Raw genomic sequence first — 27818 nt, 5'->3', positions numbered from 1 at the left:
TTCTCGCACTCATTTGTGAGTGCGTTTTCTTTTGTTTATTAAACAATATTACCTTTAGTCACCATCTGCCTCTCGTTTGCTGAATCTTGGGGTCACAACGCTAAAGCTGCCTTTCACCTTGTGACAAATTAGTAAACAGGAAAAGAAGAACATTTACCTTATTTGGTGTTATAAAATCAAAATGATCCCACACTTCAGTCACACTATTTGTAAATTTTCCTAGTTCCGTTTAGATCGACGATGGAGACAAAACATGGTCTGCCACTCCCTCGACTTCTTTTAGTACCAACTGTCACTCGTGAGCTGAAAGAAGCGCTTCCTGGCACGAGGCATCAAAGAATATGGTATCACTACTTGTGTTTTATTAGGCATTGATGCTTCAGTATCGCTTGACCCATCACTAGAGCATAGTATCGCTGTGTCAAAAAAAAAAGTACTAAACTATTGAGTTTTTTAATATGTGTTTTATTGATGGATGTGAGGAATGTAATATGCCGCTTACCACTGAAATTAAGACAAAATATAGTAAATCAAATCAAATGCCCTTACTCTCAGGAAGTACTGGTTATAGCTTAGCAGTAGTTAGTCTAGGCTCAAGGGTTGCTTTAGTACAGTGTGTGATGTTTGATGAATATGGATTCATCACCATTTTTATGGACTGATTCACTGTGAGAGTTTACCCATGCAGTGAAACTTGTCGGAAAATAGTCCCGTTCAAATGTACTCTACTGTTTAGCATTCTCTACGATTCCTTCGTAAATTCTTGAGGGATCATGTTGGCCTGTGTGTACCCATTCACAGGTACGCAATGGCATGTACCAACACATCCATAATAACCACAGGCATGTCCTGGAGCCGCAGGGCACTACAGTTTCCCATTGGCAAAGGCTCCTTCTTGGAACTGAGGGATGAAGGTCTTGAAGTAAGCCCTGGGCAACAGAGAGAGGAAGGTGGTGCACAGTGTGAGAACGCAGTAACGTAGATAAAGTAACCAACCCTGTTGATAGTTCGGTGACCAAAAGGGGAAAACGCGCTGCAAAGTCCAAAGCACACACAAACTCCCAAAACCATTGCAGTTTGAAACGCGCAGAAATGTACAAAACACACACAAACCGCAAAAACGCATGCAACTTCGCAAAACAACACACAAGTGCGAGGCATATGCACAGCAACATCACAACGCACAGAAACCACCAAAATACATGCAAGATGGTGAATACACAACTGAAGTAAGATAAAACCGAAAGTTAGGGCCAAAATTAAATAAACAAATAACTATTTAAATAATTGATTAAATGTATCATTAATTAATTTCATGTAAACTATATTTACTCATTTAATGAATTAATTATTTGGGCTGAATTCCAACACTCCTCTTCCGCCATTGTTTTTGCTCTTCCTCCTTGGATTTTGCGTGTTCACGTCAATCAAAAGGCGTTCTAATTTTCATCAGGTAGGGAGGAAGGGCGAAGTACCTCCCTCAAAATGAAGTAAGCTCGCAAACCTCCCCACCCTCTCGAGTGCGAGAAGAAAGACGGCCGACCAGAAACCCACAGAAGCAAGTAATTAAAAATAATTAATCATTTCATAACAATGACACTCGTGGTTTTAAACACACCTTTGCTACTGCACGTAAATAATGGCTTCAAACACAAATACACAAAACACGGGGCAGATATTACCGGTATACATTTTTGTACTTCTTTCTGGTCCTTTTCATTCATATTTTACTTTAAAGTTATGTTGATTAATTTGTATTTTATTTTATTCCTTTGTTTGATTTTTTATGAATGAAATAAATAAATGAACTGATATACCCCAAGCTGATGCATATTTCGCCAAAGATTTTGTCGTTTAAACGGACATCTGCTTTATAAAAAGAGCACAAACAAAGCCGAACATCGCGTGTGACGACGTCTTGAAAGTAAACAAACATTTGTCAGATCTGCCTTATGTCACTGCTGGCAAACAGTGAGGGTTAAAGACGTAACAAGACTCGAGTGATGTCCGTATGCATAGGGGCGTACTTGCAATTGCTTGTATCCGACACATGAATTCTTCCTGGAAGTGAAAACCAGTGGTGGTCAACCAAGCCAAGATGGCTGTTGTACAGCAAGCAGCGTGTGAACTATCCGATTAAAAAAGAGGCTTAAATTTCCTGCAAAAAGCAGATATGAACACAAAAATCTAACTATGCAATGGAATAGATCCCTATACTTTATCAATAAAAGATTTGTGTATTGATATCAAAGATTATATGTCAGTCCCGTTCTCAGACATATCGAACTATTGTGCTCCAGACACCATTCTACACAACAAAACAGATGGAAAGTTGGACAAGCATGGATGTCTACAACTTTTTTGTGTGTGGCTGGGTCATGGAAATTGGTATCAAGACTCTCCTCGATAAATATGCATCGTTTTTGATCGGGTAAGGGTGCATTTCATGATTTAACTTTGCGTCTACTGATGTTTGTTGGGGTTGCACGCACCATTTACGAGTAGGGTGTTTTCCATGTATTTATTAAATGTAATTATAGATGTCAACATTGTGTATTTGCTGAAAACTTAATTTATGATTGTTGCCTTTGGTAAAAGCTTAGCTCTTTTAGGTTTGCTTTTTTTTTTCAGACTCATAGCAAACATGTAATACAAATACAAATAATATGAAGATAGTACTTAAATGGGAAATAATAAATGTTAAAAGTTAGGGATGTCCGATAATGGCTTTTTGCCTTATCCGATATTCCGATATTGTCCAACTCTTTAATTACCGATACCGATATCAACCGATACTGATATCAACCAATATATACAGTTGTGGAATTAACACATTATTATGCCTAATTTGGATAACCAGGATGGTGAAGATAAGGTACTTTAAAAAAAATAAAAAAAAATAAAATAAGAAAAAAATTTCTTGAATAAAAAAGAAAGTAAAACAATATAAAAACAATTACATAGAAACTAGTAATTAATGAAAATTGGTAAAATTAACTGTTAAAGGTTAGTACTATTAGTGGAGCAGCAGCACGCACAATCATGTGTGCTTACGGACTGTATCCCTGCAGACTGTATTGATATATATTGATATATAATGTAGGAACCAGAATATTAATAGCAGAAAGAAACAACCCTTTTGAGTGAATGAGTGGAGATGGGTGAGGGAGTTTTTTTGGGTTGGTGCACTAATTGTAAGTGTATCTTGTGTTTTTTATGTTGATTTAATAAAAACAAAATAATAATAAAAAAAAAAAAAAAAACGATACCGATAATAAAAAAAACGATACCGATAATTTCCGATATTACATTTTAACGCATTTATCGGCAGGCCGATATTATCGGACATCTCTATTAAAAGTATATCAAACAAACTTTTAACAGAGTGATCACTGCAAACTCATGCATTCTTCGACTCAGCTCCTTTCTACTTGAGTGTGAGCTGCATGTTTTTTCTCGTCTCGTAAAATCTTGCACTCTTCCTCCCCTTTTAATTACAGTGGGGCAAAAAAGTATTTAGTCAGCCACCAATTGTGAAAGTTCTCCCACTTAAAATAATGACAGAGGTCTGTAATTTTCATCATAGGTACACGTCAACTGTGAGAGACAGAATGTGAAAAAAAATCCAGGAATTCACATTGTAGGATTTTTAAAGAATTTATTTGTAAATTATGGTGGAAAATAAGTATTTGGTCAATAACAAAAATTCAACTCAATACTTTGTAATATAACCTTTGTTGGCAATAACAGAGGTCAAACAATTACTATAGGTCTTTACCAGGTTTGCACACACAGTAGCTGGTATTTTGGCCCATTCCTCCATGCAGATCTTCTCGAGAGCAGTGATGTTTTGGGGCTGTCGCCGAGCAACACAGACTTTCAACTCCCTCCACAGATTTTCTATGGGGTTGAGGTCTGGAGACTGGCTAGGCCACTCCAGGACTTTCAAATGCTTCTCACGGAGCCACTCCTTCGTTACCCGGGCGGTGTGTTTGGGATCATTGTCATGCTGGAAGACCCAGCCACGTTTCATCTTCAAAGCTCTCACTGATGGAAGGAGGTTTTGGCTCAAAATCTCACGATACATGGCCCCATTCATTCTTTCCTTAACACGGATCAGTCGGCCTGTCCCCTTAGCAGAAAAACAGCCCCAAAGCAGGATGTTTCCACCCCCATGCTTCACAGTATGTCTGGTGTTCTTGGGATGCAACTCAGTATTCTTCTTCCTCCAAACGCGACGAGTTGAGTTTATACCAAAAAGTTCTATTTTGGTTTCATCTGACCACATGACATTCTCCCAATCCTCTGCTGTATCATCCATGTGCTCTCTGGCAAACTTCCGACAGGCCTGGACATGCACTGGCTTAAGCAGGGGGACACGTCTGGCACTGCAGGATTTGATTCCCTGTCGGCGTAGTGTGTTTTTGATGGTAACCTTTGTTACTTTGGTCCCAGCTCTCTGCAGTCATTCACCAGGTCCCCCCGTGTGGTTCTGGGATTTTTGCTCACCGTTCTCATGATAATTTTGACCCCACGGGATGAGACCTTGCGTGGAGCCCCAGATCGAGGGAGATTATCAGTGGTCTTGTATGTCTTCCATTTTCTGATAATTGCTCCCACAGTTGATTTTTTCACACCAAGCTGCTTGCCTATTGTAGATTCACTCTTCACAGTCTGGTGCAGGTCTACAATTCTTTTCCTGGTGTCCTTCGACAGCTCTTTGGTCTTGGCCATAGTGGAGTTTGGAGTCTGACTGTTTGAGGCTGTGGACAGGTGTCTTTTATACAGATAACCAGTTCAAACAGGTGCCATTAAGACAGGTAACGAGTGGAGGACAGAAGAGCTTCTTAAAGAAGAAGTTACAGGTCTGTGAGAGCCAGAGATCTTCCTTGTTTGAAGTGACCAAATACTTATTTTCCACCATAATTTACAAATAAATTCTTTAAAATTCCTACAATGTGAATTCCTGGATTTTTTTTTCACATTCTGTCTCTCACAGATGAAGTGTACTTATGATGAAAATTACAGACCTCTGTCATCATTTTAAGTGGGAGAACTTGCACAATCGGTGGCTGACTAAATACTTTTTTGCCCCACTGTAGCTCTCGATAAACTCTATTATTGTATTTATCCTTTTTCGCAATTTGAACGATCGGTATAGCCAAAAACAAAACAAGCATAGGGCATTTTTTTATTCGGGAAAGGCTAAATGGCACCTAGTACCCATTTAAAACAGAGCTAGCTTGACCACCACACGTATTTATTGGGCGGGACTTGAGCCGGACGTGACGTCAGTAACATCCCAGACATACTTCGCCATCGCACTAGATGCTGGAGCCAAGGGGCAGGGTGGGAGAGGAGGATTAATTCGAATTGAGCCTTAACTACTTCACGTTTTAATTAATTATTGATTTCATTGTTTCATGCCTTAATGAATTAATGACTAATTGATTTTATTTATTTAACAAATTTTGTCCCATTTGACCGCATGCTGTGAGGAAGTAAGCGCCAGGTCTGAGAGGGATATGCAAATACATGAGCGGAATGCCCAGAAGAAAGTTGGCGAAGTGAAAAAGTAACATTTCTGTATTTATTAAACTTTTTTAAAACATTATATACTGTAGCTACTATGTTGTCCTGAAGGCAGAAGTTTAATATTCTTTGCATAATTACTTTTTAATACATTTTTATTGTTTATATAAATGTGTGAAGAAATACTGTATATAGTGACTACAATGCTTTAACTTGTATCTAAAGTTTGTTTTTATTAGCTGCATGCTATAATCGGTAGACAGTGGTTGGATGATGTAATTTCCACTAGGTAACATCCTGTTAGATCGCTTCCTGATAGGTAACTTCCGTCTCAAAACAAGTCATAAATATTCCTGTCCTCTGTGTTAATCTGTTGCCATCTGATACGAAGCAGCGTCAAAGCAATGCCTTTGAAGAAATGTTACATGTAAAATGTCACGCTTACAACAATGCTCTCTTTATTGATTCCGATTTGGCTTGGTGTTGAGTCGGCTTTTCTACACGTCTTCAGAGAACACTCAAACTACCAATTTTTGAAAGTTTTACCCATATTGCACCTCAAACGTGTTTGAGGTGGATGTGTGTATTTTCTGATGTTGCTGTGCATTTGTGTTGTATTTTGTTAAGTTCCATGTGTTTTAGCGGTTTGCGTGTGTTTGACGTTGCACCACGTTTTCCCCTGTCGGCCACCGTACGATAGGCATCGGAGGATTATATTTCATCAGTGTTGTTGGCGAGAAACAGGAGACCCACGTAAATGCAGTAAATAATCTCAAAGAAAAGCAAAACTAATGAACAAACATGGTGATATTTCAACATATACTCTGCTGGAGATACCTGTATATAAAAAAGTAATGATTATGCAAATATATAATCATTTTACTGACCAAGGAACCACCTTTGGTATCCATGTGGTTTCTCCCAGCCAATTGGCATGGAGTAGTACAGTATGTTTCTCATAGTCATTCACATCGACGTCCCACTGGGGTGAGTTTTTCCTTGCCCTTATGTGGGCTCTGTACCGAGGATGTCGTTGTGGCTTGTGCAGCCCTTTGAGACACTTGTGATTTAGGGCTATATAAATAAACATTGATTGATTGATTGATATTCTACTGCTATATCAAAATCATTATATGGTCATTATTGAACAGGTTTTGTACTACAATAATTATAGGGGGTTACAATGTATTTAAGTACTTCAACTGTATATAGTGTTGTGAAATAATTTTTTGCAGTGTGATTACCACAGCCTAGGATATCTTTGGTTTGGTTCAAATTGTGAAGATCGAATGTTCTACCTATTCTTGTGTGTGTTTTGTACCGATGTCCCAGCTTCCTCCCACATCCAATGGTAGGTTAATTGGGGGCTTGAAATTGTCCATATGTGAGTGGTTGACAAACGTGCCATGTAATTAACTGCTGATCAGTCCAGGGTGTACGCCGCCTCTTATGCAAAGTCAGCTGGGATAGGCTCCAGCTCACCAGTCATGAAGACCAGCAGTATAGAAAATGGATGGTGTATTTTTTACTTCAACCTTTAAACTAGGGATTCTCAAATTAGACCAATGTAAATTATTTTCCACCGCAGTCAGAATGGATCGGGACTAAGGATAAGTACCTTTCACATTTAAATCAAAACGGTACCAATTGTTAGTACCAGGGAATCAATACCAGTACTCAACAGTACCAATTTTCGGTAGTTATGTGTTTTCTCATGTAGTAAAAAATGTGAATTCCTTTTTTTAATTTTACATTTAACTATGAGCTGATAATAATAATTGTTCTGTCCAGTGGTTATATCTTGCTTTTTTTTCACTTGTGAGTCTAATTTGCAAGAACCATTTCAGTTTGTCCTAGCTGTGTTGCAGTATTTAGGGAATAATATTTGGTATTAAGTTGAATGGGATAGGATAGAATAAAATGTTGGTCTTCGTTATCATCAACGACCTTTTTTCCCTTGATGAAATTAGAAAGATAACGAATGAAAACAAAAGCATGTTGACTAAAACAATCACGAAATTAATTGACAATTTAGTCAACGGATTTAAAACGGGACGAAAATGTTGACAAAGACGAAATTCAATCATATTTAATTTGGGGTGGGAAATGGGAAAATAACCAATCACAGTTCCATGTGGGAGAGGGGCGGGTGGACATGCACGAAGGGTCTCCAATCAGAACTACTGTCTTTGTCAGGCAGGGTGTTTGGATTTTTCACCCGAAAAAGCCTGTAAACCTTGTGGCTCGATTTTCTTCTTTAAAAATACAACAAACTTAAAGCGCCATCTGCAGACTAACCATTGGTACATCCACACAACAATAAATAGGGTGAAGTCAATATTTCCAAATGATTGATACTGTACTGAATTACTGTTACTATTATCGAAGGGAGCACAGGAGCAAGACCGCTTACTGTACCACATGTCCGTAAATAAATACTTACTTAAAAACAAACTACTTTTGTAGTACACCATGATGCAGGGAGCTGAGCCAATCTTACCCGCCAATACATATACATGTACAGTTCACTTTAATCAATTTTCAGCTGTTCTGTTCAGCTATTAATTGCACAAATTGACAACCCAAACGACCAGATTTGTAATTTTTCAAGCTAACACACAAACAAAAACAGCTAAGTGAGACATACATACATTAGTTTTATAACACTTGTTGCTGTATTTACATAGAACAGTGGCCAATATGCCAATTATTGTGGACACTCAGTCTTTCTTGATATGACCATAACCATGCACACATATTTTCACAAACTGTACACTGGCGTTGAGAGTGCTCTTATTTTAACAAATTATAAATCAGTGATATTTTTGTTTGTTCATAATTGTCTAAATAAATAGTAGACCACATGATAAAATATACACATTACATGTTAATGACAAAACAAACAATAGTTACAATGTTATTTTACATATTAGTTAAAATATGATTTATCTAGGTTATGCACTCCGAATCGCCAAAAGTTCATGTATACAACTTTGTGTATGTAAATAATGTAAGACTGAATTATAGCAGATCTCATTACATTCCTAATGTAAGGTTTGAGTGTCAAATACATGTTTATGTTCCGTTGACATTATTTCCTGTTAAATAAATACGATTAGTACACACTGCGCATCATTTAATTTTACAGTCCGCTCAGAGCAAGTAAATACGTTGTATGCCGCCATGCACATCGCTCTACCCACCTTGTTTGTGTAGTAAAATTGCAGACGATCTGCTCCGTTGTATACTACACTCTATTGAATGCACGTTCAAAAAATAATTCTGAGACTTTAATCTGTCTCTTAGTCTAAATTGATTCTGAAATAATGTGATGCACGATAATCAGATTTTTTGGAATGCATCTGTATATGCTACATTATGCAGTGTTGATTTATTATGTCGTACAGTAATTGTAATAACCTTAATAAAAGTGGTATCAAGACAACTTCAAAGATGTGTTATCCTTTTACACTTAGTATTTAGGTCAAAAAAATTCTATGTAATTTTAGTCGACCAAAATATGAGGAAATGAGTCGACAAAAAATAGACTAAAACTAAATCAATGTAGATAACTAACATATGACTAAAACTAAAATACATTTTCGTCAAAAGACTATAAATAAAACTACATTAAAAACTTGTCAAAATTAACACTAATTTATCCCACACTGGGGAAATTATTTGGTTGCAGTGCAGATTCAAAATGTCTACAAAAAATAAAGTAAAAACACAAGAAAAACAAGAGGGAAATATTAAAGAACTCAAAGGAGGATATACAAGTGCACAGGGCTTCTGCAACCAGCTGCCACCTCAGCGGTGCCATTTTTACATACAGCAACAAAAGTAAAACGCAATGAGTAATAAATAATATATGTTGCCAATGTCTTGTCTTTTGATGAGCCTTACAAAGTGTTTATACTGTAAGTATATTGTACTTATTACACACCAGCTGTTTGATTGCATCTTAGTTGTAGTTTTTATTACCAAATTTGAAGGTGTTGAAATTACCATGCAAAATCGCTAATGCTAATCGGTAACATGTATATGGCTTATCCATATCCATGTACAGTAAATTATCTTGGAGCTAGTGTATTTTTAAATGTGATCAAGCATGCTTGCTTTGTTGACATAGAACATTGCAACATTACCAGTCTGCTATGAATATGCCTGTTTGCCTGCCAAGTGCTTGAGCCAATGCAGAGCGTGCAACCAAAAGGGACGTAATGTGCAACAAAAGTATCGAAATATTGGACCATTTGATTTTATGTGAATTGGTAGTAATGGCGGAATTTGGTCGGTAAGTATAAGAGTATCAAATTCAGTACCCACCAATTGAGAATCACTGCGTTAAACAGAACCAGAGCTTAGGTTAAAATTAGAGCCTGCAGAGAGCTTGCCAAAAAAAATAAAGCATTGTGACCTTTGATTTTGTGCTATTAAGGCTAAAGGAGATAATGCACATCTTTATCAAGGCACAAACTATACTTCATCGTCCTAAAAAGACTTAATGTTCCAAAAGGCTTTGACTCTGAAGGGCTTCTAATGTGTAACATTTCTGCTTACTTTGCCCTCTTGGCCATCTCATTGCCGTCCCAGCGTGGGCTGTAAGGATACGCCTTTTGCACCTGAGAATAAAGCTGCCCGCTGCTGGTGAAGTGGTACACGGACTGAAACGTGAGGGTGGGCTGGTCTCTGGGAAAGTACAGCGGGAGATCCACTGCAAAGTAGAGGAGGGACACAATAAAGGGGGTAATGAGGCTGAGAGGAAGAGGTTGCTCTGTATGAAAAAAAGCATGTCTCAACATAGGGCGCTTTGATTTTTTTTTTTAATACACCTACCGTGTACTAGGAAGCAAAAATCTTTCCACATGAGTAGAAGGGTAAGCTTTGTAAATCCCTCAGCATCATACTCCACCACTCCCCTGCAACACATACACACACTGATTATGTACACTATGAAGTCTGGTAAAAGATTAGAGGCAGAGACAAATAAAAGCCCGCTAACGCCTTGAGTAGAGGATGTGATCCTCTCTTGTTAACTCACATTCCAAAGTGGCTAAGGAATGCAGCAATGTACTCCCGCCTCTTGTGGTAGCCTTGGATGACATACTGCACCTTCACATAAAAAACAGGGGGATTACTTTAAAGAAACTGCAAAAAACAAAACAGAAAAATGAGATGAGGCTTGACAGCAATGCTCATGTAATGTGAAACAAATTAGAAGTTAATCCAACTTTAAGAAACTCTTTGTTTTTTAAATGAATTGCTGTCTTTTTCTTTTACACAGATTGTGTTATGTTACATATCCGATATAGGTGACAGTTTGGTCCTTTTATGATGGTACTAATTAGGGATGTCCGATGATATCGGACTGCCGATATTATCGGCCGATAAATGCTTTAAAATGTAATATCGGAAATTATTGGTTTCAAAATTATCGGTATCGGTTTCAAAAAGTAAAATGTATGACTTTTTAAAACGCCGCTGTGTACACGGACATAGGGAGAAGTACAGAGCGCCAATAAACCTTAAAGGCACTTCCTTTGCGCGCCGGCCCAGTCACATAATATCTACGGCTTCTCACTCACACAAGTGAATGCAAGGCATACTTGGTCAACAGCCATACAGGTCACACTGAGGGTGGCTGTATAAACCAGTTTAACACTGTTACAAATATACGCCACACTGTGAACCCACACCAAACAAGAATGACAAACACATTTCGGGAGAACATCCGCACCGTAACACAACATAAACACAACAGAACAAATACCCAGAACCCCTTGCAGCACTAAGTCTTCCGGGACGCTATTTAAATGTGAACTTTTGTCGAGGCAGGAACATTGTTTCTTATGGATACATTTGATTCGATATGTGAACTTTGACACACAAACTCTGTTCAAGAACTAATTCAGTTCCTAAATTGAGGTTCCATTGTAGTGAAGTGAAGTGATCTATATTTATATAACGCTTTTCTTTAGAGACTCAAAGTGCTTTACATAGTGAAACCAAGTATCTACATATTTTAAGTTACATTTAAACCAGTGCAGGTGGCACTGGGAGCAGGTAGGTTAAGTGTTTGACCAAGGACACAACGGCAGTGAATCGGACGGCGGAAGCGGGGATAAAACCCGGAACCCTCAAGTTGATGGCACGGCCACTCTACCAACCCAGCCACGTCCCCCACTGTATTAGCTTCCGTGCAAAAGCCACAATTTGCAGTTAAGTGTGAAAGTACAGATTCAAGTGGTAATTGTCTTCCAAATCCCATGAAATGCACAGGATCTATCTGTCAAGAGAAAGTTGTCACGTAGCTCTTGTCACACTAAAAGTTTTGTTAAAGACTTATTCTGTAGAGAATGACAGAAGGTATGATTTCAGAGGTATTTTTGGTGTGAAAACAAAGTGAGAGGCATTCAGAACGAACCTGCCTACAATGTAAACAAAGCTGTGGACGGGAGAAAGATTAACAAGGGTGACGTTTGTAATGCTTGGATTCAGAGTACAAATAGCATTACATGCCATCTTTGTGCACATATAAGTACAAAGTTTTTCCTTACAACACTTGACAGTTAAATAAGCTGCTTTGGCATTTAAAGCTCCAATATAATCTGGAAAATGTTACTTGAAAGGAACTGTCTGTTGCAGGTGGCTTCAATAAAGATATTACATATGTATATGTGTACTGTACATAAAAAGTTACTTCTCTAATGTTTTTCCAAACTGTGGTTTGACTTCATGAGCAAGGCACACCCTTCTAATTGGTATGGACATAGAAAGGGGCTTGTCTTAGGTCTGTTTTACATTGTGATATTTTTGCAGTAATAAACGATGAACCCTAGCCACAATGCTTGAAGTGAAATGGGTAGGATCATTTAATTTATTGCATGTTTACACTGTTGTTATGGCACCAGAAAAAGGACACAATTTAGCGCTTAGTGTTTATGTGAGAATAGTAAAAATAATATAATGTTATGGTGTTTTCTTTTAGCTGCACTTACGACAGCCGTCAAAGTGAGATGTACACACTTTTCTGAGCTACGATGGCCAGTTTTTACCACTCTTTCGTCTGAGACGGCCAAAAACATGCATAAAATCAGCAGTGCAATTTTAAGGGTTGCTTTATATTCTTTAAAGTATATACGTTAAAAAAAATGTCCAGTGCGACTTCTATTGCATGTTGACAGGTGTGATTAACAATTATTTTAATTTAAAAAAAGATGAGCTCGGGGTATGGTCAGGGCATGGTTGAGCAAGTGAGAATGCCTGCAGTAAGCGAATTAGCTAACCATGACGGGGACTGGCTCCAGACAAATAGAGAGAACACGCCAATTACCAAGAAAGAAAGAAAGAAAACATCTCAAGAAGCACACAATTTAGTAAAGAGCGCATTAGCAACATGCAGAACACAAATTTGCAGGTAAAAGGATCCAGGATCTATAAGATACAAATCTGCAGTTCTTTCAGTAAAAATGTTTTCATTAGGATGACCATATTTTGTCTATCCGAAAAAATGTATGTTTGGTCGACAATTCTCTCTTTTGAGTCCTCCTGGTGTGCTTTTTCATAGTATACTTCCAAAAAATGCTATTGTTCATTCTATAATAGGCCATACAGACATATACCGTATTTTTCGGATTATAAATTTAGAATCCGAACATCCGAGTATAACATATACTCCGGGGCGACTTACGTGTGAAATTATTAACACATTACCGTAAAATATCAAATAATATTATTCATCTCATTCGCGTAAGAGACGAAGCAAATGTCAGCAATCGTCACACACACGTCAACCAATAAGAATTCAGCGGGGGCGGGTCATGGCAGAAGTGCATTGTGCGTCATGGCAGAAGTGCATTGTGGGTTATGGGATGCTAACTGCTGCTATGTCTGTAGCTATTAAAATGGATTATTTCAACATTGGCGGGAACTTATAAAAACTGAGAAGGGCTGAACAAAAATGGAACCGAAAAGGAAATCATATACTGCAGATTACAAGCTGGACGTGGTGAAATATGCAGGAGAAAATGGTGATCAAGCAGCAGAAAGAAAGGTAGCGGCGCATACCAGGAGCGATAACGAGGAAGAAGATTTCATCGGATTTAGCGATCAGGAGTGACAGATTGGTTGGTAAACGTATAGCATGTTCTATATGTTATAGTTATTTGAATGACTCTTACCATAATATGTTACATTAACATACCAGGCACTTTCTCAGTTGGTTATTTATGCGTCATATGACGTACACTTATTCAGCCTGTTCACTATTCTTTATTTATTTGAAATTGCCTTTCAAATGTTTATTCTTGGTGTTGGATTTTATCCAACAAATTTCCCCCAAAAATGCGACTTATACTCGAGTGCGACGTATATATGTTTTTTTCCTTCTTTGTTATGCATTTTCGGCCGGTGTTACGTATACTCCGGAGCGATTTATAATCCGAAAAATACGATACTGTGATTTCCAGACAATAAGCCGCAACTTTTTTCCCATGCTTTGAATCCTGCGCTTTACACAATGCTGCAGCTAGTTTATGGATTTTTCCAGGTTTACAAGCTGCACGTGCACCCAATAAATTTAGCCTCGTCACATCAGATCAATGATATTGCTCACATTAAATCAAACGCACTCACATAATCATTATATCAGCTGTTAAGCAGATTTAGGACTCACCCTCATCATGGTGAAGACACGACAAAATGCACATGACACACCCCCCAAAGCCGAATGCAATTGGCCCAGCCATCGAAAAAGGAAACAGGGCCACCACACAGAACGGAAATCAACCACAACTAACGGGCCCAGAAAGGCCGGACAACCGTGTGCTGAAGAAGATAGCACAAGCCCAGCGGCAACCCACCTTGAGACGAAAGTGAAAACGCCGGAAAAAACAACATTGAGTCCCCTCAATTCGAACACCAAAAAAGACGGCCCCAGGGCACAGAAGGAGGAGGATGAAGACAGCGCTAAATACCTGCAGTAGGCTAATGTAAGCCGTGTTACAGGCACTGTCTTTTGTTAGATTTGTGAATGAACAAAAGCTTCTGTGTAATTATTTCATGTTTAAATGTATACACCTGTGACTTAAATACATGTGCAGCCAATATACTGTCTGTACACAATGGGCTTGGTCCAAGAATTAAGTGGGTGCACTTATATTTAGGTGTGCTTTATTGTCCTGAAATTATGTTAAATTCCAACACAATTGGGTTTTAACAAACTCTCTGTCCACATGTAAACACCTGTTTGATAACAAGTGAATTTTCTCCAATCATTTGTTGTGCCTCAATATTGTGAGACTTTAGATGAACATTCAATAAGTACATTATGTGTAAAATAAGCATTCATGAATGCGATGAACAATATTGTTTTTTAATGGTTCTTGCATATTATAAGTTCCACTCACGTCGGTCATTGAACAAAATGAAATCAGCACATGTACGGCAATAACTGTTTCCCTCATCCATACACAAAAGCAACAGAGTTGTGCAAAGTTTTCACAATGGCCAGAGTTTTCCCATTGGCTTTTGTAGTGACAAAAACGCTACTTAAATTCAACAATGTATTCACTCATTTTACAGAAATCATTTTCACTTAACCTGTGTCTAATAATTGTGTGACATATATATATATATATATATATATATATTTTTTTTTTTTGTCCTGTTCAGCTACTCAGGCAAATCATATTGTTGATGTAGACGCCCATATTTGCTGTACAGATTTACTTTACAAAAGCGAAGTGTGGGATACTTTCCTTGTTGCTTTATTTGTATTTGACTTTATTGAATGGATTTATATTAGTGTTTGGTGCAGCCGGGCCGGAGCAGGAGGGGATAGAAAGAGAAAAAAAAAAGACAGAGGGGGAAATTGCCGGGACAAGAGCGGGATAAGACAGAGAGACAACAATTTCAACAACAACAATAACAACCACAACAACAACAGAACAGCATCAGCAAATATGATATGTACAAATATGATACGATAAGTGAGAGCAAAGTAAAGTAAGTGAAGTAAATATTAATAACATAGAAATGACAATGAACATTATTGCACTACAAATGGAGCAATATAAATACCAATAGAAATAGCACTATTGATAATGAATAATAACAATAATTACTTCTATTATTATCAATACAAGTGTTTCAAATGCAACAGTACATAGAGTACATGCAATGATAACTTGAAATACAAAAGAAAGCAGATACATGGAGGGAAAGAAAGAGAAGCGAACTGTATTAACCTTGTAGATTGTTATCGTAATATTAGGTTAAGCTTTGTCGGTGTGCCAAGTTTTACCCAGTTTCCCCTAGGGGAACCACGTTAATACATGTTTGATGAAATGTGATTATATTGCTTGAGTGTAGGTATGCATATGTGTTTGTATATGTACAGTATGTGTATATGTATGTATGTACAGTGAATGTGCATGTGGATGTATGTACAGTATGTACGGTATTTGAGGGAGTATGTACCTATGTATGTGGGTAAGTAACTATGTACAGTATGAATTAATAATTGTGTGATATTTACTTAATTGCTCAACAAATACAAAACAATGGCTAGTCATAAAATATGTAATGGTGTTGTTTTGTAGAGTATCTTGGATTTTCAGAATGATGAGTCTCTTCTTTGCAAAAGCTGTAACACGGCCACGAACATGCTCCATGACTCAGCTTGATTATGTTTACATGAGGAAGCCACTTGGCTTTTATCATAAGCAGCAAGGCCGCATACATGCTAATCTGTTTGTTTAATAGTGTTTGGATGCATGCATGTGCTGTACAAAATGTGGGTGATTTAACTTTAACATCCATACTGAGAAAGGATTTCCTGCCCCCAACTCGTGATTTGTTGCTGTAATGTTAGCCTTCAACTTTGGGTGATGCAACACAGGTGATGTTGCTCTGCAAGTATTCAAACCTGCCCGCACCCATGGCTGCTTCCCACGCACAGTCATTTACTATGTTTGTGCTTGTATCTGTGTAAAGGAGTGTGAAAAACTATCATCACCGGAAGTGCTTCCTGCTGTGTGATGAACAAATCTCTGTGTCATAAAAACATTCACACCACCCCCTCTTTTTTCCCTTAGAGTAGCTGACATGACATGTGACTTCACAGTTATGCCTGGACGAAAAAATCTGGTCAAATATATGTGACCCTAAAGTGCATTTCCCTAAAATATATTCTATTACACTGCTACATGCAGGTGGAACCGGCAAGGGCCCATAGTTCTTTTGATCCAAGACCAACTGCTAAAAACGGAAGTAGGAAGAAAATAGAAGCATGTATTAGTTCTAATGCACCAAACTCTTTTAAACTGACACTGATGACTTACTCTAATGGAGGCGTGGGTGAGTGGACCCAAAAACAGATAACAAACAAACTCAAGACTGTTGTCAAATTTGAGCTAATAACCAAACATTCAAGGACTACAGGCAAGTAGGAAAACAAAGAACAAACTATCTGAACTACATGAACTACTAAGGCAATGAGTTAGCAAATCATGAGGGCACATAGGTAAAGGGGTGATTGGCTGGACACAAACTGAGATAAACTAACACAGCAGGAGCCAGACAGGCACAGACAAAAAATCTAATATACATGCAATTGTTTTCTTAGTGAAAAACTGCCAAGGAACTAAACAAAAGGGAACCTGTGAGGTCGAACTATGTATTTCAGGATGCTGGTCAGCCTTCGATGTTTGGGGGCTTTCAAAAGACAGTTGTCTACAGTAGTTGTCATAACTGTAGTTGTCATCGTAAAACCTTTATTAAATGGGTATTTTTAACTGTCATGAATTAAAAATACATGTTTCCAATTGGTGTGGCAGAGGCATCCTATGCACTGTGTTACAACATTGTCACACGAGTGTAATAACAGCGGTTGTATCGGGATGTTAATATCACAATATTTCTGTTTCAAACTGCTATCATAATGCCATGGCATGCGACGTATCAAACGAATACCCGTTTTTGTGTAGTTTTCTTTTAGAATTACTGAGTGGGTTGGAATGAAAAGTAAACTACATCTCCCATGATCCCCTGTGCAGGGGTGGGGCGAGCCGAGCGGCAACTCCTGCTAAGTTCATGTAGGGACGCATACAATCGAAGGGAAAACATGTTGTTGAAGTCTCTCGTCGGTCCAATGAATGAGTAGACAAGCAAGCAGTTTTTTTTCCCTTCTCCTTGTGTGGGAGCATGGACTTGCAAAATAAATATAAGTGTGCACACAGCGACGTCTACAACAATTAGGGGAATAAGAGTAATATGAAAAGCCACTTGATGAACAATAACCCGGAAAATTCCTTGATGTGAAACCCAGAAGCCAGCGAGGTTCCCCAAACTAACACAAAAATGTACACTGCAGAAGACACAGGTTCTAGTCTCGAGACACTAAACTGAACATTATTGTTTTACACTTGTTACACTGAATGTTTACACTGTCAGTTCAGTTCAAAGACTTGAAACACTGGACTTTCCTGCACTATTCTTTGCACTTAAAAAATACCTGTTTGAATTAAGCTATGATTAGAACATTTGCGTATTATCTTGGTGTTCAATTACAGTAAGTGTGTTTATTCTCAACATTTTTGCCACACTTCATTTCACACACTATGACATTTTTACAGTCTTCTTAATTTTTTTGACAATCACGCAATAATCCTGTACCGCGGCTTTAGTACCGTGACAAAATCGTACCGTAAGATTTTAGTATTGTTTATCGTTACATCCCGAGTAGGGTTGTAAGGTATACCGGTACTAACAAAATACAGCGGTACTAATGAATTTAAAACGATACTATGCTGCCATTGTTTTTTAATCCGCATGCTGCCGTGCAGCGGTGACGTAACTGAGCCGAGGCTCATGCAAGGTGTGTCAGCACGCACACAGAAAGCGCATACAAGCAGAAACAGTGTGGAGAGGAAAAGACTTAGACTTAGACAAACTTTATTGATCCACAAGGGAACTTCTACTAGTTAATAAAGAGGGCCCAGTCCTTAAAGCGCAATATGGAGGTATTTTGGCTTCGAGACTCACAATAAAGGTGATGCTTTAAACACAGAAACCTGCAAGCGTGCCTCACCAAGGGCACAGTCAAAATCGCCCACATAGCGCAAACTAATGCAAGTGCAATGACGGAACGTAACAAATTCCTACAATTTGTGTTTTATCTTTAACACTGTATGTTTTACCTGTTACATGTCTTGTCTGTGTAGTTCTAGCCATAGTATTATTTTTAGTATTTACTAATAATTATATTTGTCTTAAAGCACAGATCAAAACTGGCAACCATAAATTATGAAACATTTAATAAAATGTCAATAAAGCTTTCTATTCTATTCTAACCTAATCCTAGATTATGGCAGATGATGTGTAATACAGAAAATTGGAAATTGTTCTTTGAGCGCAATAAGAAAATCCCAGTGTGTTAAATGCATTTTAATTGAAATTCAAATCCTCTTAAATTGTTCTTTGAGTGCAATAAGAAACATATTTGTATTGTATTGTAAGATTTTCTGTTAAAATGAAGCCAATAATAAAAAAATGTTGTGATCCCCTTTATTTTAAATAGTATCTATATACATTTTGGTACCTTACTCCCAGAGGTGGGACCAAGTCATTGTTTTGCAAGTCACAAGTAAGTCTCAAGTCTTTGCCCTCAAGTCCGAGTCTAGTCCCGAGTCAAGACAGGCAAGCCCCGAGTCAAGTCCAAAGTCAAGACTGGAAAGTCTCAAGTCAAGTCCTAAGTCCTGCATTTTGAGTTTCGAGTCCTTTCAAGTCCTTTTAACCACAGACTAATATATTAACACAGATTGTGTATGCTTTTCAAACGCTGTATTTATTTATTAAAACAAGTGCATTTTAAATTGCAGGAAAGAAAATTGTGCTGACATTGCACTTTATAATAGCACTATTAACCAGTCATTTTAAACATTAACTCATTCCTTTACAGAACAAACACATTGAAAAATAAAGTGCAAATGTACTTATTTGTACAAAAGTGTTAACATTGAAAAAACATGACATATATGTGAACATAACAAAAAAGTTGTACTTTTTATATGTCAGGGCCCTATGCTGCATTGCATTTGCAAAAGACCAAATTAGCCAAGAGTCTGTCAGTCATTTGTGCACGATGGGGGCGTAGTATGATGCCACCATGGCTGAAAACTCGCTCCACTGGAGCACTGGAGGCAGGCACTGCCAAGACTCTCATGGCCACTCAGAACAGTGAAGGAAGAGTCTTCATGTTCAATGCCCAGAACAAAAGGGGGGAGAGAGTTGTTTTGGGTTGGTGCACTACTTGTAAATGTATCTTGTGTTTTTTATGTTGATTTAATTAAAAAAAGAAAAAAAAAAAAAAAAAATGTCTTGTGCGGCCCGATACCAATCGATCCACGGACCAGTACCGGGCCGCGGTTGGGGACCACTGAGGTAAACAACCAACAGTATGTCAGAAAGCTAGCTAAAACGGTACACATATTCATAATATAGTATACATTTTAACTAACCTTTATTTTACTATTTTTGTCTTTTTTTAGGTGGCTAAAATACGCGGTGCTGCTGACCGCCGTCTAACGTTACGTGTGATATATTGACTAACGTAACCCTGCTTAAAAAAAAATCACTGAACAAAAAGTATGAATAAGGTAGTGAACTGCAACAGATTCCCGTGTTTGCAATAACGTTATAACGTTAGCAGTGAGTTTACAGCCTCACTGATTTAACTACACAGCAAATAAAAGTCACGTTACTTAGCCAATAAACGTTATCTTACATTCAAAACTTACCGTTCTTTGTGCAACTTCAAATGCCGGACGAAGTTGGAAGTTGTTGCCTCTCCATCAGTAATTTTCGAACCGCATGTGTTGCATATTGCAAACCGTTTTGTGTTGACCACCTCGTAATTTTTATACCCAAACAAAATTATTTTAGGTATCATTTTTTGTTCACTGGCGTGTGGTTTGGACATGTCTTCTTCGTTGGTTGTCCTGCAATTTGATTGGATGAATGCTGTGTGATGAAAACAAAGTAGATCTAATTTGATTGGCTGTTGTACTGAGACCACACCAGCTGACAGACGCAACGCTGATAGACAAGTACACAATGAAAAATACGGAGCGCTCCCGAATAACTTTTTCATCTTTGGGTTTTGGGGAAAGTAGCAAGTCATGTCAAGTCATGTCAATTCAAAAGGCTCAAGTCCAAGTGAAGTCACAAGTCATTGATGTTAAAGTCTAAGTCGAGTTGCAAGTCTTTTTACATTTTGTCAAGTCGAGTCTAAAGTCATCAAATTCATGACTCGAGTCTGACTCGAGTCCAAGTCATGTGACTCGAGTCCACACCTCTGCTTACTCCCTTGTAACAACTGTACAACAACTTCCCTTACTACATTAAATGTGAGTCTGTAGTACATACAGTGGGCTGAAGTCTCAATATTTGAAATCTTAGCGAAATTCAGAATTGTATTAGTTAGGGGCATTTGAATCTTAAGGTTCCACTGTAACAGTTCTCTAAGTCATAATCAAAAATCAAAAACTCTGTTGCTGTAACCCACTTTGTAGTTCCACCACAGTACAGTTCTAAAAGGCTGTAGTATATAGAGGTCTTGGATGAAACAATGACAGTGGAATTAACATATTACTAAAATTAGCTTTTGTTTTTCCTTCTCAACTTACCTAGGTTACAAAGCTATTACCATCTTGCCACATTAAAATTTGGGGTATGCTGTCTCAAAAGTAACTATTTGAGCCTAAAATGAACCTTTTTGTTTTTTGAAGACAGACTACAGTCAAAACAAAAGCTTGATCATGACACAGTTAAGAGAAAACAAAAGTAAAAGTTAGAATAAGACTCTTGGATCATTTCTCCAATGTGACAAACAAAACAACAATAAAACGCTGAAGATCAAATCTTGAATCATGAGTTTTTGAAAGGTGCATTGAGAAAATGTCAGTGCTGGGTCTGTGTTGGTTCTCAAATTTCCAACAGATTTCTGATTTTCTATGAACGTAAAAAAAAACCAGGCCATTAAAAATGATTCTGGTGCAGCACCAGAAGATTACAAGATTAAGTTTACATTGATAACTTAAAGTACAGAAAATTGTTACAAATTGTAACTATCTTTGAAAACGTCTAACTCCACTTTTTATGTCTGTCACAGCCAAGGTGCAGTAAGCAACAATATTAGCTGTGGTAACATAATCATAGCACCTGCAATGAGTGGGAGGATATAACTAATACTGTAAGGATAACAAATCATCTGTAGAGCATATTGTCATGATGATTGAAAACAAATGAGATTGTTCTGTCACATTCTTAAGCCTCAAATTCATGAACAGTATCAGGTATTGTGAATCCGGAAAGTATTCACAGCGCTTCACTTTTTTCACATGTTGTTATGTTACCGCCTTATTCCAAAATGGATTAGATACATTTTTGTCCCCAAAACTCTATACACAATACCCCAAAATGATAATGTGAAAACGTTTTTTAATTATTTTCCAAATTTTTTAAAAGTGAAAAAATAAGAAATCAAATGTATTCACAGCCTTGCTCAATACTTTGTTGACGCACCTCTGGCAGAAATTACAGCCTCAAGTTGTTTTGAATATGATGCCACAAGATTGGCACAGATATCTTTGGGCAGTTTCGCTTATTCTTCTTTGCAGCACCTCTCCAGCTCCATCAGATTGGTTGAGAAGGGTCAGTGCGCAGCCATTTTCAGATCTCTCCAGAGATGCTAAATCGGATTCAAGTCTGGATGGGCCACTCAAGGACATTTACAGAGACATTCCTTTTAAAATCTTGGCTGTGTGCTGAGGGTCGTTGTCCTGCTGAAAGATGAACCGTCGCTCATCAAGTCTGAGTTCAAGAGCACTCTGGAGCAGGTTTTCATCTAGGATGTCTCTGTCTATTGCTGGTTTTCACTGTTCCCTCTTTCCTGACTAGTCTCCCAGTTCCTGCGGCTGAAAAACATCTCCAAAGCATGTTGCTACCGCTACCGTGCTTCACTGTAAGGATGGTATTGGCCTGGGATCAGCGGTGTCTGGTTTCCCCCAAACTTGACTCCTGGTTTTCACGCGAAAGAGTTCAATCTTTGTCTCATCCGACCAGAGAATTTTGTTTCTCATGGTCTGAGAGTATTTCAGGTGCATTTAGGAAAACTTTTACAAAAGAATGGCTTTCGTCTGATGGTTGTCTTTCTGTGAGGTTTCTGTGTAGCTCTGACAGAGTGATTATCCAGTTCTTGGTCACCTCCCTGACTCGGGCCCTTCTACCCCAATTGTTCAGTTTAGACAGCCAGCCAGCTCTTGGAAGAGTCCTGGTGGTTCTAAAATTATTCCATTTACAAATGACAGGAACCACTGTCTTCATTTGGAACTTGAAGGCAACCTGTATTTTTCCATACCCTTCCCCAGATATGTGCCACGAGACAATCCTGTCTCAGAGGTCTACAGACAATTATTTTGACTTCATTCTTGGGTTGTGCTCTGCCATGTACTGTCAAGTGTGGGACCAGACAGGTGTGTGCCTTTCCAAATCATGTCCAACCAACTGAATTTACCACAGGTGGACTCCAATTGAGCTGTAGGAACATCTCAAGGATGATCAGTTGAAACAGGATTCCCCTGAGCTCACTTTTGACCTTCATGGCTTTTTATTTTTCATACATTTAAAAAATCTTTACATTTAATATTAGGACAGTCATTTAGTTTTTAAACATGACAATCTTAATTCAATGCAAATAACCAATAGTGTGCTTTTAGTTGAGTAAAGCCTAACTACATAAACCATACATGGCCTCTACATTCTTGTTGCAGTCAACACAACCTCACTTTTGTTGGCATTCTTTTTCAGCAGCATTTTTAAATCTCTTTCATGTCATGTCATCATTATGCATTCATGGTTTGTCCGTTTCCTCCCCTTTGCTCGAAAGAAGAACGCCATTGTGTGCTTCACTGAGAAACTAGAAGAAAATCCTGTAGATGAGGGATGTTCAACATACAATACCTGCACCACATGCTGATATTATATCTGTTCCAGACTGCCAAACCTTTTATAATCTTTTTTAAATTTACAAAATATTTTCCTTTAACAAATGTTCTTCATTGTCTATTCCCATGTTTTCTAACATTGACCTGCGAACAACAACAACAACCATTGCGATACGATTGACGAGAACAAATGCTGACTAACTTGTCTCACGTCAACTTTTGGTTCTTCATACCGTAGCAGGTATCCTTCATAAAGACTTAGACTTAGAGACTTAGACTTCCTTTATTGTCATTCAAATTTGAACTTTAGAGTACAGATACGAACACAATTTCGTTGCATTAGCTCAATGTAGTGCAGGATAAAATAGCAATAAGGTGCAGAGTGTTTCCATTTACAAAATAAGGTGCAGATATAAATATATTTACTTTACAGATAAATATATTGCACTTTTGCATATGCATCCACAGTTATGGATGTATGTTATATTGTCTTTATAGTCCGTTTTTTGGTGGAAATTGTGTTTTATTCCGGAAGTAGGAACACACATTGTTGCCAGAAGTCAGACGTGCGCTGCTATGGAAACAGAAATCAATGCGCTAAAGAAATCAGTCCCGGAAATTATTAAAATGCTCAAAATACGGTAAATATTGAACATATTGTATATTATTATGAACGTGTCTGTTATCACATTATATACAGACTTGCAGTGTGTATATAAAACGTTGCTGGAGAGTTTTGAAGTTGGTTTAGAGGGCTTTGGGGCTACAACGGTAACCCCCATTAGACGCATTTTTAAAGCGTTTTCTATCTTTAAAATTGTAAAAAAAAGAAAAAAGAAAAAAAAAGACGTGTGTTCTTGTATCTCATAATCATTGTGAACATTAAGCAACATTCCAAAAAAGAGCAGTTCTCCTTTAAGGAGTTTTCTAATTACAGACTGAGTGCACCACAGAGCTAGTGACAGTGTGGATGCATGTTGATAGCGCGGCTGCAAATAAGGAGGACAGTTCAGCTAGTTGTTGTTTTGACTTTGTTATCAAATAGAACGTTTATTATATTTGTTAGAAATACAGTACAGAATAGCGCTTTGAAAATGTACAAACTTTTACTGAAATATAGACTTAAGTCAGAGCTGGAACCCATCATTCACGTTTACATTGTTACTTAAGGAAAAACATTGTTTCAATATACAAACTTTTTTATATACGAACCCTGTTCAAGAACCAATTAGGTTAATAAACCAAGGTTCCATTGTATATATAGATATAGATAAGAGAAGATAAAGTTAACGAAACCTGTTCAATCACTTCCTCCTATCTTCTTGCAAAATTATGAAGTTGAAGTTGACCAACCAATAGACAAGCATTCCTGTCACACCGTTAAAGGGGAACTGCACTTTTTTTTTTTTAATTTTGCCTATTGTTCACAATCATTATGAAAGACAGGACGACGGATGTATTTCTTTTTAATGCATTCTAAATAGTAAATAATTGCGATTAAAAGTCTGCCTACAATGGAGCCTACGGGAGCTGCTCTATTCTGCCAAAAAGAAAGCCCTTAAAAACATCCATACACCTCCATTAAGGTTTTATATACATGCTATAAGTACGTACGTAATGTAGTAATGTGCACATTTATAACATTTAATATTTACATATTTTGCAAATTTTAAGCGCATGAATAAATAAAAAAACGCATCACAAGGTTGTTTTTTTTTAAACATCACTGATTATTACTCACTATAGACTTCCTGAGAGCCAACAAACATAACAAAACATCACTTACTGTACAAAGTCTGCTGTCATTAGGATGCCGACTGCTCGGCTGTTCATATATTCCCATTTAGATGAAGAATGACTCATAATCCTTGCGAAGAAAAGGGGGGTTAAACCAAGCGCCTTTTGTGTCGTTCTTGCCATTTCCGGGTCTGAATTGGTTTGTCAGAGTACATCTTTGTCCTTTTACTATCCAGTTGAGAGGCATTATTTATGATTTAGAACAAAGTCTGACAATCAAGGAAACGAGGAAGCAGCTAATCAGTCGATCATGTCAACATTGGCACACAAGCTCGTGATCACAGCGCCGCTATAGTTTGTGTTAGCCTTGAACATTTTACTTGAATGTGTAACTGCACTTATTTTGTATATTTTGCCTATCATCCACACTCCTGATGTAAGACAAGTAAATAAACCTACAGGAATCGCTCTATATGCCTATAAAGCGCTTAAAAACATCCAAACACTTCCATCTACGTGTTATATACACACTGTAAGTATATATGTAAAGTAGTAACAGGCACTTCCAAAATAACATGTAATATTTAAGTATTTTGCTCATTTTAGGCATACTGTATAGTGACGCATTAATTTTATAGACATATCACAACATTTCACTTTTTACTTTAACTACAACACTGGGCCCAACACTGCTTCTTCCTACTCCTTTTCGAACATGTTGAAAAGAGAAACTGGAGATTGTGATGTATCATGTTGTATACTTGCATGTTCGAAATAAACTCAAACTCAACTCAACACTGACTACAACTCATGCAGACTTCATGAGAGCAAACAAATATAATAAAACATCACTTACTGTGCAATGTCTGCTCTAACTGGGATGCAGACTGTTTTTTTATATTCCTGTTTAGATGAAGAATGACTCATACTCCTCGCGAAGGGTTAAAAGAAGGTTGGTGTAAACCAGCATGTTTCACATGTCTTTCTCGCCATCTCAGGCTGTCATAGTTTACAAACTTCTTGTTTTATGCCCACATCATTTTACTATCAAGGTGATAATCTACACGAGTGTCAAACGTATGGCTCGAGGGCCGTATCAGGCCCGCAAACAGGTTTAATCCAGACCGCGGCTATATATAATAATGACCTGCATTTTTTTAATGACAAAACTGCTATTCTAAATGTGTGCATTCAAGTGTGAACCGACGTCACACATGACAGAGATTAAAAATAAAGTGTCAGCATAATTTAAGCAACCTCTGGATTGGCTGCCGCTAATTCAACCAGCGCAGGTGCAAGCAATCAGCTGCTCCTGTTGTGGGTGGCAGCAGATGGCGGCAGTATCGACGCACGATACCTTCTTTAATTGTAAATTATCCACTCAATGGATAAAGTAACGAAACGGTAAGATGCAAAGACTTAAGTCAACTTGACTATCACCTTTTTAGTTAGAGTTACATGCACCGCTTACAATTGGTTGAATGCACGATGCGGAACTTCATTGTACAAATATTTGTTTATACATTTGTTATGTTTGTTCTATTCTATTTTATGCTAAAATTTACTATGTTCACATTCGTTAAGTTTGTAGTTATGTTAACTTGACTGTGGCTATAATGGTGTCATTTTGACAATCGTATTGATTATATTATAATTACAATATTTGAATGATGATAAATGAATATGTTGCGGCAGTTGTGGATGTCATCAATTCGGCGGTTTGAGGAAACACTTGGTTGCTTTTCCAAACATATTTAATGGTGAACTGCGAACATGAGAATGCTAAACGGGAAGTGCTTAAAGTTAAATGGCTTTGTAAAAACACTGAGACAAAGTCTACCGGTAAGTTCATTGTGTTCTTCATGGTGTTTTTGAAACTGCACCAATTTTTTCCTCAAAATTTTTAACTAACTTGAAGTGTTTTGCCAAGAGCATTATTTATTATTCTTTAAGATGTCAATAAACTTTTCAATCAATCAATCCATCCATCCATCCATCCATCCATCCATCCATCCATCTTCTTCCGCTTATACGAATCAATCAATCAATCAATCAATCAATCAATCAATCAATCAATCAATCAATCAATCAATATTTGTAATGTGTACATTTTCAGAATGTGCTTGTTCTATTTTTGGCCGCACTAAGACAAAGAAAACAATCTGAAGTTGTCTTTATTTAAAAGTTTGAATGCCATGATTTTAACAGTCTGGCACACGTGGGAATAGATTTTCCTCCATGCGGCCACTGAGCTAAAATTAGTTTGACATCCCTAGAATAAACTTTCACTAGCTCAGAGGCGAAAAAGTAGCTCACCAGTTGATGATGTCAATACAGCAGCATAAGGAAGTTGCCTCTCTCTGATCAATGCGCCGCTAAATGTAGGCCCTTAACGTTAGCGCTTATAATAACAATATCGCTAATACTTGGCTAATATTCAGGTCACCAAATGTAAATGTAGCATTGTTTGGGCTTTTCAGACAGTTATTTATGGGGTTTTATGGTCGGAATAAACGCAATAGACGCAATGACGTCATGGCA

The 27818-nt window shown here is 37.7% G+C and overlaps 1 protein-coding gene across 1 annotated transcript in view; it reads right to left on the bottom strand.

The window, feature by feature from the left end:
• Positions 1–443: 443 nt before the first annotated feature.
• The window catches only part of babam2 (BRISC and BRCA1 A complex member 2), a 167372-nt gene continuing 139997 nt past the window's right edge, over positions 444–27818 (bottom strand). The window contains exons 9-12 of the mRNA XM_061968468.1: positions 10577–10647; positions 10372–10454; positions 10096–10249; positions 444–929 (exon numbers count right to left, since the gene is read on the bottom strand). Coding sequence (XP_061824452.1) covers positions 866–929; positions 10096–10249; positions 10372–10454; positions 10577–10647 — 372 coding nt within the window. The 3' untranslated portion in view covers positions 444–865. The remainder of the gene's footprint in view (positions 930–10095; positions 10250–10371; positions 10455–10576; positions 10648–27818) is intronic.

The sequence above is a fragment of the Nerophis lumbriciformis genome, linkage group LG08 (assembly GCF_033978685.3).
Source record: "Nerophis lumbriciformis linkage group LG08, RoL_Nlum_v2.1, whole genome shotgun sequence".
Classification (NCBI taxonomy): domain Eukaryota; kingdom Metazoa; phylum Chordata; class Actinopteri; order Syngnathiformes; family Syngnathidae; genus Nerophis; species Nerophis lumbriciformis.
This window is presented reverse-complemented; position numbering and strand designations above follow the sequence as displayed.